Below are 18,086 nucleotides of genomic sequence, written 5' to 3' on the forward strand. Positions count from 1 at the left end.
CCATCAGCCCAAATCCACAATTCTTCTCATCCTCTCAGGTAGCTCCTGAGAGCTCTCTCAGGTAGCCAAATCCATGCATTAGCCTGATAGAGATCTCTAAGAAGTGTGTCCTCTTGGCCCCATGCCACAATGTGCCCCTAGTGAAAATACTAGCATTCCACAGAAAGTAAATGACAATAAAATGAAAGTGCATTTTACACATTAACATAAACACTAAAATAAACCAAATTCAGTCTCATCCCCTGCATGCAATTTCACAGAAGCATACCAAGGATCTTGTTTCATGGCAGAGCTCTGGATTCAGGAAGAGAAAAGAACTGGACTACTCTCCTTTTTTTCTTCTTTTTTCTTCTTCCATATATGTGTGAAGCAAAAGACTACTGAAGTTTGCAGCCCATCTCAAGGAAGGAGAGGGAAGTAATGCCTCTTCCTTCATTCACATTTGAAAAGGAGGAGTAAGAAAGGCTCAGACTTTCACTGAAAAGATGCAGGTACCCATCTCCCAAATAACTCCATGCCCTTGGCCTGAGGTGGAAATTATGCTGAATAGAACAGAGGTATGCACGTTAGTTATGAATGTCTTCCTGCTGAGCTTGGTAGTTGATCCTACTCTAAACTCTGCAGGCACTGTTTAGAGAGCCAAAACAGCTGCCTCGGATTTCTGAATGCCATACTGGGAACTAGCACCTAAAATCCATAGCATATGCAGTCCATCCCTAACCACGAGTCTACACAAAAATTCCACTGCCATATTTCCCAATATCCATATTATTTTATGCCACTTTCAAAGAACACTTCAGATCACTGCATCCCTGTTAAATGCAGCTGTACTGTTAAGACAGTTGTACAGTCAGTAAACTACTCAAAACAGACACTTAGAGGATTGAGCTACTGATGGACTGCCAATCTTTTTACCATTCTGGCTGAAATACAGTTCTAGTTCAGAAGGCAAAGAAACAGAGAACAGAAGTCAAAACCCAGCAAGACTGAGAGGCAGAGGTGATTTCCTGACCAGTCGCTGCATGTCACAGCCATATCTGCATAACTCAGTGCACTGGGAAGTTACTTACACGCTGCCTGGCAGTCAAGAGACACATAGGAAGCTTTGCAACAGTAAGTCAGATGTCTGAACAACTCTAACAATGTGCCTTAGCCCCTCCTCCTGGAGGCATCTTGCAGCAACATCGAGGACCTTCACAGTCTTCTCTATAGCATATGTTTACAGTGTTTGTATGGAGGGAATTCTGCTCGGTCAGCGTATAGAACTCCCACAGATGCCAGCCACTGCTGCAACAGTGCAAAGAGATGACAGCTGAGGAAACAATCTCTCCTATTACATTCTTCAATTGTGTTTTTTTGTTTGTTTGTTTGTTTGTTTGTTTGTTCTTTTTTGTGTTGGCTTGAAAGTAGAAGAAAGGAAAAGTGGAGAAAAGAATATTTCAGAAGTGGTCACATTATATGGGAAAGCTTACAGACACAGTTCATGGAGTAATGTGCAGATTTGCACATGTGCCAAAAGCTACTGTCATTTTTAACCACCACTGACATGCTGACGTCTTAATGAAATGAGAGGAAAAGACCAGGATGCTTCTGTATCAGCAGGCATAAATCAGTGATGCATTGTTGGTAGCCATACTTCATTTACTTCCAGAAGCTGCTTATAATAAAAAAAACCATATATATTATCAGTTTTAATATTCTTTCTCTCCATTTCACTAATACCCAAAAGCCTCATATAGAAAGTTACTGTGGTAATATTAATTAATACAGCCAGCAATTGATCATTAAAGCAATACTTATCAGGAAAATTGCTAATGTTTCAGCTACAGGATAAAGAGATTTTTTCTTCTTTCTCCATTCCCACTTGAATAGGGGCGTAAAGCGTTGTAGTTTGATGGCTGCTGGTAATTTTAAATCTCCTGTATATACAGCACATAACTTGGCACACATAGCTCCTTCTATGTCTCATCTAGGTGGTTGGCCTTCTCAGACTGAGCACACCCCTATTCTTTGTCAGCACTTCCGATCTGTAATCTTAGTTTGAATGCTGCAAGGAAAAGCTTACATGAAGACCCAGAAAGAGAGAATTAATAAACTCTACCAGCACTGAAGAATCTACACCATCCCAGGAAAAGCAAGCCCTGTGCACTGCCACCCTTTTATAGTGAAGTATGTCTTCCCTGTGTGTAGAATGCACTGTGATAATACCTTAAAACAGTGCAGTCTATGCCCCACTAGAGAAGTATTAAATGCCACTGTCAAAATGAATTATTCCCTCATCTAGATGAGCAAAAGCTGTGGTCATCCTATTCAGGTCTACATTGTGCTATAGAGGAATAAAAATAGTGATAGATGCTAACAGGTAACACTGCTAGTGTAGACTCATCTATCCTGAAAAAGCCTTCTTTTGTTCCAGCTTGATAAAAAAATATTATCTAAGCTTAACACAAAACAAAACTACAGGTAAAAAGGCAAAATGTGTTGGGTAAATTAACCTAAAGTAGGAAGGGGCGTAAGTGAAGAAGACTCTACAGTTAAGTATGGGCCAGGATTTGTGCTATGACTAAACTGGAAGATCAGGAGACCTTCAAAGTGCATGTTCTGATTTATCATATTCCATGTGAAAGAAACTCAAGTTATGTGCTCTGCCCTGATTAGCTGGAAAGAAAAGTGGACATGTAGGCAAGATGGGAGCTGTGGCATGCTTAGTAGGGCTCTCAGTAGGATGACTGGAGATCTGGACCCAATGGTTTCCCATGAATTGCTACTGCAAGTCATTCTCTCTGCACTTCTCACCAGTTAAGTAAGTAAAGTAGAAAAGAAAAAGCTGACATCTCATTTAGGCTACACTGAGAATCCATATTTCATCATTAGTGTTATTCTGCAGACTTCAGTCAGTTGGGTGTCTACAAATCAAGGTTTGTCATCCTCTACTCACTTGAATTAAGTGATTACCAATAATTCATGTTCACTTGCAACTACAGATGCTAGTCTAACAAATACTCTCAAACATTTTTTCAAGTATGTAATCATTTTTCTGCTATTCTACAGTCACAAATAAGAAGTGTTTATCATTGCCTTACTTTATAGCGTAAAAAAATTGAATGGGAGTCTACACAGCTCTTTTTGGGCTGGACAAATTGCAGATTTTAAGTTTGGGGGTTTTTTTTTGTTTGAAAACATTATAGCATGAAGGTAAACACGCATTTGAACAGTGTTAATCTTTTGCAGACAATGCTATATCGAGGGATCAGCTGACACAACAAATAGCAATCCAGAGGCACCTTCAGAAACTTGGGAATTGGATGGCCAGAAGTCTTCTTCAGCAAGTGTAAGGACCAAGATTTGTAGTTAAGACTGAACAATCCCACACACTGGGAAAGACTGGGAGCTGACTGGCTGAGGACCAGCCCTGCTGAAAACACCCAGGAGATTACAGTGGAGGCCAATTAAAACATGAGCCAGCGGCATGTTCTCAATGCAAATAAATCAAACAGCATTATGGCTATATTAGGAGTGTGGCCAGCAGATCAAGTCTCTGCTTGATGCCTGGTGAGAACTTGCACATCCCCAAATTCTTAACCTGGCTCTGGATGTCCCAGGTTGACACTGAGAAACTGGAGAAAGGACAGGGCTCCAAAGATGAGCCTGTCCCCAGAGCATGTGATGTGCAAAAGTGAGGCTGGGGGATGAGGTCTTCCTCATTCTGCTGAAGAGAAGGATGAAAAGTGACTGAATAGTGGCCCTGCAGCTACCTAAAGTGAAGACACAAAGTTTATGGAGGCTTCAAGATGTAACTACATAAAATCACAGTTGACCCGGTTATAGCACTGGCCTTCTTCAAAATCCTTACAACCTTTATTCAAAATCCTTCCAAATGACAAGTTTTGTTTTCCTTCTACAAGACTGTGAATCTGTTCATATTTCAGCTCCAACACTTCCACTGTTTCTACTACAGGCTTCCTAACAGAGCATCCAAGTAGGACATCCTTATTATAGGTAAGTCTGTTTTGCTGTGTGACAGAACTGTTAACTGCTTCATCTTGCTATAAATTAGCAGAGTGCAGACTGGAAAAATCTTGATCTGACTATTCCTGCTGTCTAACTCTTAGGTAACAGATCTTTTCCTCTTCTTTTTAAACAGACAGGCACCCTTTTTTTCTACAGTGTTGGCCTCAGTCATGGATAAGAGAGTATATGTATGTATAAAATATACATACATTTTATATGTATGTATGTATAAAATTATTTCCTTTCTCTTAACAGCATATTGTTATGCGTTATTATGAAATTCTTGTCTTGCATTTACTCAGCACTGTATGTATATTTTGTGCTGCCTCAGTTCCTACGTATGAGGAGACTGACGGTACAACTATAAAATATCACGGAGGTAGGTCCTACCATTGGAAAAAATACAACGTGTAGAATATGAGTGTATAATAAATGGCCTTGATTAAGTCCTTCATATTATTCCAGAAGGATCTGAGCACAACACTGATGAATGGACCAGGTAGACTTCTTTTCATTGTCCTCTTTGTTTGTAAATACAGAAAAAAATAGACAGAATGAGTCTTATTTATTTTAGCAAGATTTGAATTCTTGGAAAAAAAGATATATATATATTTCTATAACTTAAAATGTGAAAAACAATTTAGAATGTGGCTGTTTAAAAAAAAAAAAGCAAAATCTGTGAGGAGTTATACATGAGTATACATGACACAAATACACAAAGGGAACATGCCTACTACAGTGGCAATTCTGTGGACTGTTTATAATGAAATAATTATGAAAATGCCCATAAGCCTTAATTCTTGAGGTAACTAAAGAGTTGTGGATGCACACAGACCTTCAGGCCTGACAATTCTGCTATTAATTCTAACAATCATTATGGCATTTGTACATTGATACCTCTCTTAATGATACATTGCCACACTGAAAAATACATTCTGGGAGCAAACTTTGTCATAAGTATTGAATCAATATCTCTTTTGAACACTATATATTTCATTTCTTAGGCTATTTGTTTGCCTTCGTACTTCAGAGTTGATGATAGAACTCAACTAAGCAGTTGTCACTTATTTCCTGTGTCCCTATGTGGGTCAAAAGCAGCCTTCTACAATCCGTTCACTTGTAAGTCTTGCATGGGAATCTGTTTTAATGAATTAGTGTTTATAAATCCCTCTGAAGAGGAATCTTTTAATGCTAGAGCCCAGGACTGTTAATTTCACCCATGGCCAGTGCATCTACCTTTTCCCTCAAATGAATGGGAGGTCAGATTTCTTCAGACCTGTGTCTGATCCCATGATGCACAGCCTTCTGAGAATGCAACTCCTAATTCTCTGGTGCCACAAATTCTTCAGCACACTGAACATCTGCAGCTTTTTTTGGCTTCCACAGTTGTGAGTCATGGCAGCCCCCAAAACTCTGTGCAGACCTTTAACCACTAATTCTACTGAACCAGGACAAGAATCTAAAAACAAGACTTCTTCAAGGCATCTCAGATATGAAGGCGCTATGGACATCATTTTATTACCCATCACTTTATTGCCCATTATCCTATGGTCGTTTATGCTCAAGTAGGACACAAAAGCTACATTTTAGGCCCAGTTACCATTTAAATCAAATTTGCAGCAACTTTATGCATAATACAGGGTAATGGAACTGAGGCCATAATCTGACTACACAGAGGCTTCGACAGCAAAGCTTGTTTCAACGGATTACCTTTTCTAAATGCTCTGCAACCAGGTCAGTTAAAGCACTGCAAGGCAATGCCATTTGAATCTACAACATGCACTTAAAAATGTTATTTGATAGTTTGCTGTATTACGTTTAAAGATGCTATGTCTCAGCACAGGAAAAAACAAGCTTTATTTTCATTAAATTAATGCAATTTTAGAAGTTCTGCATTGAACATGCAGACCTTTCACATCAGAGCAACCAGACTTCTTTGCCTGATGGCTTTACATTACCTGTAGGTTGTATTAGATGAAGCAGCAGAAGCATCTCTAATGAAAAGATTCAAATGATATGCTGACTTTGGGGACAAATTAGTTCCATAGGTACAGAGTGGAATAATACTAAACTGACATAAATAAGCAGAATTTGCCTTCTATACTTGGACTTGCATCCTTAAGATATTAAAAATGAACACTGAAGTTCAACACATGCTTTGTGATCAAAGAGTAAGAGTGGTACAAGAGTGGTACAAAAGTGGTACTGTTATATGAATACAATAATCACCTATTCTGAATGTTCTCTGCAAGTCCAACCACCAAATGTTTAAACAAAAATTGCTGCTGTATTTTCATTCTGAACTGTTGGCCAAAATCAGAAGGGGCCTCTTTTGACACAGTGGCTGCTTTTGCAAGAAGGAGTCTGGGGAGAAATAATGAGGAAATATCAGGAGGGAGCTTGCAAGATTTCCCAAATTTTCAATTTTGATATCTGATATTTGATCTAAAAGTTAAATCTCTGCAACCCCAAATGCAGTCCAAACTTAATCTGCATCCAGGCTCCTCAGCGTATTTCTGATTGTAAGAAATGTATTTCCGATAACAGTGAAAATAATAATAATAATAATAACAGTCTCATCCACTTATTTTTAAGATACAAAAAGGGTCCAACAGAAAAGGCTGTATCTCAGACAACCTGCCAAACTTCAGTCATTTTGTAAAATGTGCCTATTAATCAGCTTTCAGAAAAAGTTCTCTGTGTACAGCCAAAGTTCTGTTTTGTTGATGACCATTTCTGATTTTAGAAAAGCAAGCAGTTTAAAAGTTGCTGAAGTGTGCTGGCTTCTGACTGACACCTTGTTTGTTGTGATGCCTGAGTGCAGTGAACTGTTCAGAATCTGAGTATGCTAAAAGTAATCCAGAAGCTCACATCTGTTGCTTTTTATCACAAGAGCTATCTAGTATCAGAAAGACAACCTCATAAACGTTTTGAAAAAGAAAACTACAAGAAAAAGCAAAACAAAACAGGCCTCCCTTGCTAACATAAAGTGCTGTATTATCTAGGGCATTTTTTCCCCCAGTCATCTGTTTTGAACTGGGTACAGGCACAGAACTCAAATTTTACATTCACAGAAGAACTCTTTCAGAGACTGTACAAGAAATCTGAAATTCTACCTTATTCTTAACAGTCAGAAACAGAAACTGTGATGCCTTCACTCCCCTTGTAAAAGGAGAAGTTATAGCCTTCATAAAGATAAACAAGCACTTCAGATCATTTCTGGGATGACGATGCATTCTGAAGAAGTGCATTGAATTGTTTTTTGTTCCTCCTACAGCATTCTTGCCTGTGAAACAGTAAGTATCCACATTCTAATGTGGCATTAGAAGCATAATGTGTATAAGTCTTAGAGAGAGATTTCTAACATTTTCTGGGAATATCAGAAAATACCAAAAGACACTATCTAATGGCTGCAAAATGCATTTCTGAAACATATTTATTCTTTTTTCCTATGCTGCTACAAGATAGAACTTTTTGTATATTAATAGCTTATGACATCGTGCTTACGATCCCTTTTACAGGATGATGTTCTAATGTTATCTTCATGTTAAATTGGTTTCTTCTTTGAAATAACAAATTACTATAAGCTGTACGATTCCATCAGTTTTTAAGAAAAAAAGATTTCAACAGATCTTCTTTTTCAGCACAGAATATGGCTCTTCCATCATTTCTTCACGTTATAAACCAGCATAGTGCCGTACTTACCAATAAAAGACATTTGAACAGTGCTTCTCAAAATTAGCCCAATGTTTAATATTTCCATCCTCCCAACTGCATAAGTTGGAGAGCCAATATTTCTAAGTGTATTTCTATGGAACATGCTATTTTGCACAGTTTCACCCAGACCCTATAGTTTGAGGCCCATTATAGCTGAGTCAGAAAAGCAGGATCCTGGTGACTTCAGTGGTACTCAGTGTGGGCTTTGTGTGGGTACAAGAATGCTGTATAAATAGCATTTACATGAGTAGGGCCCAATCCTGGGCTGTTTCTTTCCTACAAGATACATTCTTTCATGCAGTCTTGCTCATTGTATGTTAGGCGAAACTAAAAACTGATTTTATATTAGTTTTAACTAGCAGATATTTACGAAAATAAAAACCAAAAACCTTCTGCTTTTGAAAATTAGAAAGTGGAACAGCAGTTTTTCGATTCTTTCTCTAACAAAGATAGTGGAATGGGTATGAAGGAAGAAGCTGTCAGATAATTAATAAGGACAGAACCAGAAGAAGAGAGAGTGGGAGATGGGAGGAAAGACAGAAAAGAACAGAGAACTGGAGGAGGCAAGAGGAGGAAGACGTTACAGAAAACTGGGCAATGAAATAAGGGGCTTAGCAAGGACTAAAGGAATAGAATGGCGGTGGAAGAGAGTGGGAAGAGTAAGAAATGATTCTTAGGTTAAAAAAAAAAAAAAAGAAATGACTTGAAGAAAATAAGGACATTACAGCATCAGTTACAGAAATGTAGTTTTTGCCTGGAAATTGCACAGCAGTTTGGGCACTGCTGCATGTAAACTTAATGATTAGTACCTCTGATTTAACTGAAGTACTTATCCTGCTGTAAACAGATGATGGAATTTGTACTGCAATTGTTTAAAACAACACCACCACTAAATAACTGAATTTCCTTGACTCCTGTCAGCCGTTCTTTATGGGTATATTGCATATCTTGCTCTCAAACTCCATAATTTCTCTTTTTTCATCCAAATTTCATGTGGCGGGAGCCAGTATGTCTGTATCACCCTCTAAGGAATTCCAGGAACAAAGACTCAACAGGTTTTGCAGGGTGAGATCAAATATGTTTGTATATAAAGCCTATTAAATGTATTTCTAAATTCATTTAATCATAGCAGATGTTTTTACAGTGAATGCCTTCATGGGCCAATTTTCTGTTGTAGTTTGCTTTCTTTTCCACCTCCCCCCCCTGCTGCCCCCAGTAAAACTATAGCCTGGCCCTAAAATTGATTCAGTGCATAAAGATAGGAGAGATGGGAGTGAAAGGAAGAAGCATCATGGCTACTTGTTACTTAAGAAAGAGGTGGGGGCAAGCGTGAAATATCCCCAGAACAACTCATTGCTTTGGTGCTCCTCCTGAGGATCATGTTAATTCCCTGAATTTCCTCTTAAAATTCTCAGAAAGTGTATGCCTGAAGAAGGGGTCACAACTTTGAAGATGCTATTTCTACATACACTAGGCTCAGAAGACTGACTTCAGTCAGTTCCTCCAGAGGCCCAGCAGGTATAAGTTAAACATTCTGTGGACAGGGAAAATTTGGATAAGAAAGATGTGTACACTCCTGCTTTGGTTTTAAAGCCTTTTTCTCTTTGCATGCTTTGTTCCTGCTGTCAAGATAAAACAGCATTTTGATTTAAGGAAATCGTTCCAGAGCCTTCATGCAGCACAGGGAGCTATTTGGCAGTGCTGAACTCAGTTTTGCCTGCAGTGCACTGGGTGTTGCAAATTGAGATCATCTTGGGTTTCTCAACAAAGAAAGGATACAGGCACGAACTCAGGGAAGGGAGCAGAAGTGCTACTAGCCCTGAAATAGTGACATGTACTTGTAAGGTTGCTTCTAAGGCTAGAAATGCTGGTTGTCATGTCATGAGACTGGTACAACACCAAAGACAGGAAACCTTTCTAAATATGCTCTCAAGAGCAGTTCCTGGCTGGCAGACAGCAGGCTGCACTCAGCACCGTGCTCACCTCAGCCAAACGCTCTGCTGAACCTGCAGACCACAGGCCTTGCAGCTGCTCCTCTTTCATGTCTGGTTGTATTTATGCTCAAGCAGGAAAAAATTTAAGTTTCCAGCTACAAAACACTGACACAGTGTTAATCCATACAATACAAAGCAGCTCTAGTTCCTAGTCTGGATACAGTTACGGGCAAATGGGAGTTTGTAACCTGCTATTTATGAGAGAGTTTTCTTTGCAGCCCCCCTCCTTCCTTTAAGATATGATGAGGGAAGTATTAATCCTTCCTTCATGTTACACATGGGGTTATTTTTAGACTGGGATATAGTAGAGAGAAAGGCATTCACTGAAAGGCGAAGAATTCCATGAGAAGAGGTTTTTAACTGTAGGTTTTGTGTCCCAATGCTCCCACGTTAATGTACCAGGAGAGCCGTAGAAACAGAGGAAGCTAATAGTGGGCACAGACTCCTATCAGCAAAGGTCTGTTGTTCCCTACAGCTTTCGGCAGCCCCAGCAAATTTCTCCAAAGCTCTGTTCAATCCTCATCATGCTGTACATCCTGCCATTAAGCTGATCTCTTCCATGAGCCTGGGCCTTCTAATTCAGTCTCCATCTCTCTCACTCACTTTTCTCTCTTTCCAGGCTTACTCCCCAGCATATTTGCAAAAGCGAAGGAGATAGGGCTGAAAGATAGGCTGCTTATTCACCACGTGACTTTGAACACCTGCTTAACTGCACTTAATCAGATATTGACACGGCTTGCCGAATCCAAATCAACTGACAGGAAATGTAAACAAAAAAATTAATGCAAAAATTAACAAACAAATCTGGCAAATTTCTTCCAAATGATCGTGACTGTCAGGCTGGCAAGTATCAGAGGCCAAAACCAACTGATGAATGTATGCAACTGTGATTAACTATAATGAATCTCACAGAGCTATCACTCACACAAGGAATTATTCGGTGTTTTAACAAAAGCTCAGAACTGACCCATGCCTCACATATTCCCATAATACATAATTAGAAAGCAGTAAGTTTTTTAAGAGATTTGAAATATGAGGAAAATAGCACTAAGTATTAAAAGGGATCAAGTAAAATATTTCCTTTCCAAAAGAGTGGGTTTTTCTCCTCATTTTTGAATGTGTGAATGTAATCTTCGTAGTAGGTTTGTCTAACCTAGAGATGCAAAGCTTGAAATGCCCTCATTTTATTCATTTTAGGTTGCAAATTTTAACACAATTTCATATAGACATCTACTTTTTCCTCTATTTAAACATGTTTTGAATTCCAGCTGCAACAGACACATACGCACAGATGTTTATTTCCTGATATATCTTTTCAAATTCTCCTACGAAATATCTGAAAGTGTTTCAAGTCAGGGATGTTTCTGAGACATGTATTTAAGCAAATAGTTAATGTGAACTGTGTCTTTATTTGCAGGTCTCAAAGAATCCTTCGCTAAACCCCATCCTCCACCTGAAAGTAAGTGAATGGCAGTTATTTGGTTTATAGATTTGCCAAATTCTACTGGGTGTCTGCTGAGCCTGTAATCTTCTTGAACTACAGCTTAAGAGTGGGCTGAGATCACCAGGGTTTCTGCACAACTTCAAAGCTCCCTAAAGCAGAACTGTGACTCTCAGACTGAACAAATGTCGCCAGGCTGTGTGCACAGCTTTGAAGCTCCTTGAACCAAAGCCATTTGTTTCGGAGAGTTTACAAATTCAGTTAGGCATATCTAGAGCACATGAAAATTCTAAAACGTATCAGCTATTTTTTGGAGTAAGTAGAACTTCAGTGATCAAAAATCTGTGGTGGTGTTGTTGTTGTTTTTACAATCATCTTACACTACCAAAACCAATTCCATCTGCTTGCTATCATTAAAATTTGTAAACAGAAACAAGTTTCTAGACCGTATTTAACAAGAAGAGGCCCTGTGAGATTATATGTAGCAGCTTCACTGCAAGGACAAAGTCCCTTCATAGGAAAAGTTCCTTGCCTAATTGACATTCAAACAGTCATTAAAAAATTTCACCAGTAGCTGGAGAAGGCACACGAGATTTTAATTTTCAGAAGTTTATATGTAGTTACTAATCAATTTTAATCTGGAAGTGAGATACTGTTTTAAACATAATGTGTACAACAGCGTAAAGACAGATGGAATATTTCTCGTTAACACAGAGACCTGGGTGGACTTGTCAGCAGGAGAAAGTGGGTTTTCTCTTATGTAAGTAATTAGGTCACCAATTACTGTCCGTAACACTCAACCTGAATCCTGCAACAGAGTTAAGGACCATACCCAACCTCCTGGTCAGGTGCCACAGATGGAACATCAGAGCCTTCTCTCATGTCAAATGGTGACAACATTATTCTGTCCTTTATTGAACAAATGTTAGTTTATGTTAATGACATATTTACTTATCTTTTACATATTCATAAATAATTAAGTTCTCAGAACTTCCAGAAATAGATCAGCTTTACTTGAGGAATGCTGAGAATTATAATGAATCTTCTCAAGGATTATCAGCTGCAGCCAAAATGAATTACAAAGAAAGGGTAAAAAAGCTCTGATTTTATCTATATCTTTAATACCCTGGCGATTGTATCAAATGGGGAGTTGGGAGTGGATCAGGAAGAGAGCTCCTAATTTCCTTCTGACATTTCTGTTTTCTGTTGTTCCGTTCATTCATTCCTTACCCCATCTTTCCTTTGCTTCTAGTACTTCTCTCCCTCCACACATTTCCTTTAAGGGATTTTTGTTCTTTCTATTCTTGTCTTGGTAGCTTCCTCATTTTCATTATCAGTGCTTTGTTTCCTTCAGTTTTCATCTGTTCTTTTGCCCTTTCTCTTCCCAGTTTTATTTTGACTACACAGCTACCACTGCATATTACATTCTTAAGAAACACACTTTTGAATCAAGCCTTTAACCTAAAGCAGGAGACAAAATTGATTGGCTTTCATCTTACGTAATAACAAAAGATCACAAACTTCGGCCTGAAAATAGGAACATTATTTGTTATGGTAGAGCAGTCAGAACTAATTTAACCTCTCTGGATGCTTCAGAGGGACACTCTGAGGAATGTTATTTGAGGAAGAAACAGAGCCATATCCTAAAATCAGTTTCTTCTGCCTTTGTGTTTTCAGGACAAGGTTTTTGCCAAATGCAGTCTTGTCTTTGGCTATAATACATCTCACTCATTCTGACTTAAACTGGTGTATTGATGCTGGGTACAACTAATATGCTAGCATTATACGAAGTCCCACTGTATTTGCAAAAGCTTTAAAATAATTAAAAATTAGCTTTTTGTGCAATAAATATATCACTTTTATAAGCAATCTATGAAGGTGACTCGCATCTCTTACAAGCAGAATTGTTTTCAAGGAGGACAACTTTTTCATTCCTCTCATATGTGAGGCTATTGATTACTCACAAAAACCACACAGGCTTATTCCCATTTTCCCAAAAGTGATACTGCACACAGCCATGCCTGAATATTCACTCCTTTCTGCCATCTTCACTGAGTGAACCAATATCATGAATACAGACAGTGGCTTGTGACATTCTGATCTGGAGTTCACAACTGCCAGGCTGGCCACAAAGCTTGACAACTGTGGTAATTCTGTATGGAAACTAGGAGCGGAAATACAGTGCCCTGGGAGGAGAGCGGCAACGTAAGCCTTTGTTCTGACAATTGTAACTAAATGCACAATAGCCATTTACATTATAGCCTGTGTATCTCCTGCATCTCATCACCATGATATTAGTGCTAGGTATTGCTAAGAGAATCTAAGAAGTTCCCCGACCTCCCTGTGCAACTGGCAGGTTGCTCTCATGGTTTGTTGCCCAGCTAAGCACTCAGGAACATGTTAAGCTTCATCAGAATAGAGGCCACCTTCCATTTCTTGCTAACACAACGGGTGCTTTGAAATGCAAGAATGGTCTTCATGAGCTCTCACTGCTACTGATCGTAACATCTCTATTTCAATCTGCAACTGATACATACCATAAAAATAACTTTGTGTGTAACCTGTATTTCTGTTCAGTATATGAACTCTCACGAATTATGTTTCTCCATCTTTTGGGGCCAGTGAATTAGTGTTGAGTGGTCAATGCATATCACTGATTTATCTTACAGATTCGTGTTTGTGGGATGACTGCTGCCTGAAAACAGTAAAACCTGCCTGGCCTCAAGGAGTTCATGACAGAGCATGCAGGTTGTGGTTTTGGAGGTTAAAAGATGAAAACTGACCAGAGAAAGGGGCTATTCATCAGGAAATGGAGGCATGACATCAGCAACTGAAAAGTAAAAATCTGAAATTGTTCTTATAAAAATAGAAGCATAGCACACGTCTCAAGTACTCAGTGTTTTGCTACTAGGAGCACTTCAGCAACTTGTCTCGCAAAGCTAAGAAATGAACGTTGTTGAAACTGTGCCATTCTGTGTACGTGACTTCAAAAACTACATAAGTACGAGCAACAAAAGTGACAATTTTGAGAAGAAGCCACAGTCCTCCAGGAGGAAATGACTGCCATGAGAATGACTTCAGAGGAATACACACTTGGGGCTGAAGTGGCAGCAGAGATTTCTATACAGCAAAGATAATGCAGATCCATATATACAAAAATATTTTTAGTGGCAGAAATCTTTTGACTGGCATTAAAATATACTTACTTGGCTTTCCATTTTATATCACCAGTATACAGATCAGCTAATACTAAGCCTGCATTTTTGAACACAGAATAGAGCTCACATTTAACTGTAAGGCATCACCGCACTCTGCTACAAATGCCTATTTGTTGAGCATGATTTATGGAATGTAGTGCAAGCCATAGGAAGAACAAATTAAACACTGCAGATATTCATTCTCACTTCAATTCTAAGGATTTGCAGCTGTTATGCGACACAGTACCCAAAAGAATGCTATAAGCAGAATGGGGGAAGCTATCGCATTGATTGTATGAGCTAGAACATAGATCTTGAACAGCAGAAGGCATAGTTAGCTGCTAGCCAAGGTGAAACTGATTTCAGTCTTTGCTCTTTGGAGCAACAAGAGCTACTGCAGAGGCTGTAGTTTGCCTGGATTCTTATTAAGGGCAAGTGGGCCAGGCCCCAATATGCGAAGGAGTGGGCACAAGTAACCTCTGATCAGTTACAGACGGGCAATGACAGATTCTAGAGAAAAATTCAGTCTTCCTGAAAACATTTTAATGACTCTTACTTATATAGCAAGCTGGAGCAGATTCTCAAGCTGTTTTCAAACTTGTCTGCAGCTGAGACGTAGTCTCATCTAAAACAGTGCTGCATTAATTCTGCATCAGCTTTTCTGAAGAGGTTTAGCTAACACTATGAAGTTTTTTTTTGGGGGGAGACAAAGTAGAATTGGTCACATCTGTACTTTGACCAGAACACTCAGATTACCAGCATGACTTTGAGAATAGAGAAGGAAATACATTCTCACTAAATCCTGGTATCTCCATGCACGAAAAGAGGCCTTTGCTACACTGTAAAGAGTTGGTCCTTATTCTGAGCAAACCTGACAGCTCTCCTCCATGCCTGACCCCTGGCAGCTTCCATCTGCAACTGTTCTCCAGGAGTTCTCCATCACTTTAAAGGAAGCAAACAAGTATCTATCCCATTCCACGACCAGGAAAACTGAGGCACTGCAAGTGCTTCTTCCTATGGAAACTTCTAGTCGAAAAGGAAAGATGTGCGTGATCTGCAAAAAGAAACTAAACAGTGCAGCACCTGAGGCTGCAGGAAGTGCTGATGTCAAAGCCCCGAACCGAAGTCAGGCCCCTTGCCCAATCTGCAAAGCACACATCCCCTCGCCCTGGGGATCCACGGCCCAGAGCACAGAGCCACACAGGCCGGCGGAGCCACCCCTGCCCCAGCGCCCACACTGCAGCCAGCTGTGCGGGGAACCTGATGGTGGCTGCTGGGCGCCGTACTGTGCGTGCAAAGAGGAGGAGGAGGTGGGGAAGCGAGGAGAAACCCAGAGAGCGCTCTGTGAAGGCAGTGAAACGCTGCGCTCCCTGGGTTCACACGGGATTCGCTGGAAGCTCCATCCAAGTGGCGACCGGTGCGAAACTACTTAATTTACAACATAAAGAGAGGGGGGGAAAAAAAAAAAAAAAAGGCAGAGGTAACATGGCTGCATTCGGAGGCACGAGTAACGCTCTTCCTCGCAGCCGGAGCGACACGAACATCCTTACGTCTTTCTCCAACAGCGGACAGGGACAGCAGCATAACCTTCCCAAAGCGTTACCCCGACCGCCTTCGTCACGCCGGCCGCGATCGGCGAGAGGTCCCGGGGCCGCCTTACGTAACTCCGTGCCCCGAGCCGCCCTCAGCACACGGACAGGCGGCTCCTCGCGCCCTCCGCGTGCGGATCGGGGCGGCCCGGCCTGCGCGGAGCCGAGCTGCCGCGGAAACTTTGCGCCGCGGAGACCGCGCGCTCCGAGCCCCGCAGCCGGCGGGGAAGTTGCACCGAGCTCGGGCGGCGGCCTCTGGGGGCGGAGGGGCGGCAGCGGGGGCTGCGCAGAGGGGACTCACCCATGGTGGTGGCGCCGCGGCGGCCTCCTCCTCCTCCTTCCCCTGCTCCCGGAGCCGCCGCCGCCGCCTCTCGGGGAGGCGCGGGAGAGGCGTGCGCGGAGCGGAGCGGGGCGAGCGCGGCAGCGGCGCGGAGGCTGCGTGCGGCTCGGCTATGAGTCAGGGTAGCACATCCGGGCAAGGCCGCCTGGGAGACACCCCACCCGCCCGGCGGCACCCTGCCGTGCCGCTGCCGCCGCCGGGGAGGGGCGGGCGGGCACGGAGAAGGCGGTGCGGGGCCGGCCCGGCCCGGCCGCGGGAGGGGCGGGGAAGGAGGGAGACGAGGGCGGTGCCGGCGGGGGTTGCGGCGGTCCCGCGCCGCCTTTGTTAGCGGGGCTGAGGGGTGGCGGTGTGGCGGTGTGGAGGATGGGGTTGTTGGCGAGGTCCTCGGGCTCTGGCGGCCTTTTGCGCGAAAGGAGGGCTGAGCCGGGGGGCGAGCGTTGTGAGATGGGCCCCGTGAGCTCAGATCAGCGGAGGAAGGGCAAATTGCCATTGCCTTAAGCCGTGCGTTTTGCTGAAGCGATGCTGGGAACTGCGCGGCCGAAAGCGAAAGGCTTCTGCCCGCGGTTGTTGTGTGCGGAGGACATTTTTAACAAGAAAATGAATCTCTGTATTCCCCCTTCCTCTCTGCCCTGGGATGTTCAGTTTTTGTAGCACAGCAAGCAGTCGCGAACGCTTTGCTTTGACAATCCTCGCGTTGTATCGCTTTTATAGGGAGTCTTTGTGTTAACAATGTGGAAACATTCTGAGCGTCTTCGCTTTCTTCAGTTCTTTCCTTATTCACAGTTTTACTCGAGTAAATGCCACGGTGTGGTTGGACAGAGTAGGACGAAAGAGTCAAAGTCTTGTTGCTCCATAGGCATGGGTAGCGGGTACAGCAAGGATGAGCGAGGAGAAAAAAGGAGCTGCAGCTGAGTCAGCCCCGCGGTGCACGAGTGGCAGCCGGCAGCTTCCGAGGGGTCCTCCATGGGAAAGGGCTTGGAAGCTTTTGTACCTGAGAAGGAGCAGCAAAGAATCAGCAAAGGGACAAGCAAAGAATCATTTGCCGTCCCTTCTGTGCAGCACGAGAGGAATGCTCTCGTTTGTCCATTTACACTGGTGTAGCCGTGCGATTCACCATGTCTTTGCTTCTGACATCAGCCGGATTTTGCAGCTGACTTCAGTGGGCTTAACCACTGTCCCTTGGTGCAGAACTTGATCCTGAAGATACTTAGCTTTATGCTCAGTTGATGTTGAAAATGACCGTGTTTTTACTATGGTTATACAACTGAAAGGCTTCATTGCATTGAGACTGCAGAAAATTCATTCAGAGCAGAACACAAAGCAGTTTGTGCTTTGCCTGCAGAGTTTGCCTAATTCAATCTCTAATAAAATACAGCAGTTCTTAGATGAATCTCAGTGGTGAAAAGTCGCTGACTTCAACTATTTTAAAATCAAGCCTGAACTTCATCTCTTACATTTTTGCTTCCTTATTTCCTTCTGTTGATAAAAGCTTTTCCTTTGTCTTTATAACCATCCCCCAAATGTTTCCTTCTCTTGTCTGGGGAAAAAGGCAGTGAAATTCTGTTGTCATTAATCCATCTCTGAGGGATCGTGGAGGACATTGTCCCACATGTTATTTCATCTTATCATTCATTTGTACCTGGGGTAGATAAGAGCATTCTGTAAAATTTTTGGGTTTCATGGGTGTACTTGTGTGTCTAAACTGAAGCAGACAACAATCTTCGCAAGGCCCAGAAAGGTAACCTGCTCTGAGAGAGGATTTTTGAAACAGTGGCTTCCAAAGGGTTCTGCTTCTGA

The 18,086-nt window shown here is 41.8% G+C and overlaps 1 protein-coding gene and 1 long non-coding RNA gene across 9 annotated transcripts in view; one reads left to right on the top strand and one right to left on the bottom strand.

The window, feature by feature from the left end:
* Positions 1–16,194, top strand: part of LOC128080191 (uncharacterized) — a 68,127-nt gene extending 51,933 nt beyond the window's left edge. For 2 of the 4 annotated variants that reach the window (XR_008206533.1, XR_008206532.1), the window contains 4 exons: positions 3,232–3,999; positions 7,142–7,307; positions 11,140–11,181; positions 13,833–16,194. This is a non-coding gene — a long non-coding RNA (uncharacterized LOC128080191). Of the gene's footprint in view, positions 1–3,231; positions 4,000–7,141; positions 7,308–11,139; positions 13,423–13,832 lie in introns of those variants that run through there. The other 2 variants (XR_008206535.1, XR_008206534.1) reach the window with 2 other exon arrangements.
* RAP1GDS1 (Rap1 GTPase-GDP dissociation stimulator 1) overlaps positions 1–16,497 on the bottom strand; it is an 86,326-nt gene extending 69,829 nt beyond the window's left edge. For 3 of the 5 annotated variants that reach the window (XM_052682124.1, XM_052682127.1, XM_052682123.1), the window contains exon 1: positions 16,251–16,495. Coding sequence is in view for 2 of the 5 variants with exons in the window: in XM_052682126.1 (XP_052538086.1) it covers positions 16,251–16,254 (4 nt within the window). In the remaining 3 variants the exon portion in view is untranslated. Of the gene's footprint in view, positions 1–16,250 lie in introns of all 5 variants that reach the window. The other 2 variants (XM_052682126.1, XM_052682125.1) reach the window with 1 other exon arrangement.
* Positions 16,498–18,086: the final 1,589 nt, after the last annotated feature.

The sequence above is a fragment of the Tympanuchus pallidicinctus genome, unplaced genomic scaffold (genome assembly GCF_026119805.1).
Source record: "Tympanuchus pallidicinctus isolate F22 unplaced genomic scaffold, pur_lepc_1.0 scaffold2, whole genome shotgun sequence".
NCBI lineage: Eukaryota > Metazoa > Chordata > Aves > Galliformes > Phasianidae > Tympanuchus > Tympanuchus pallidicinctus.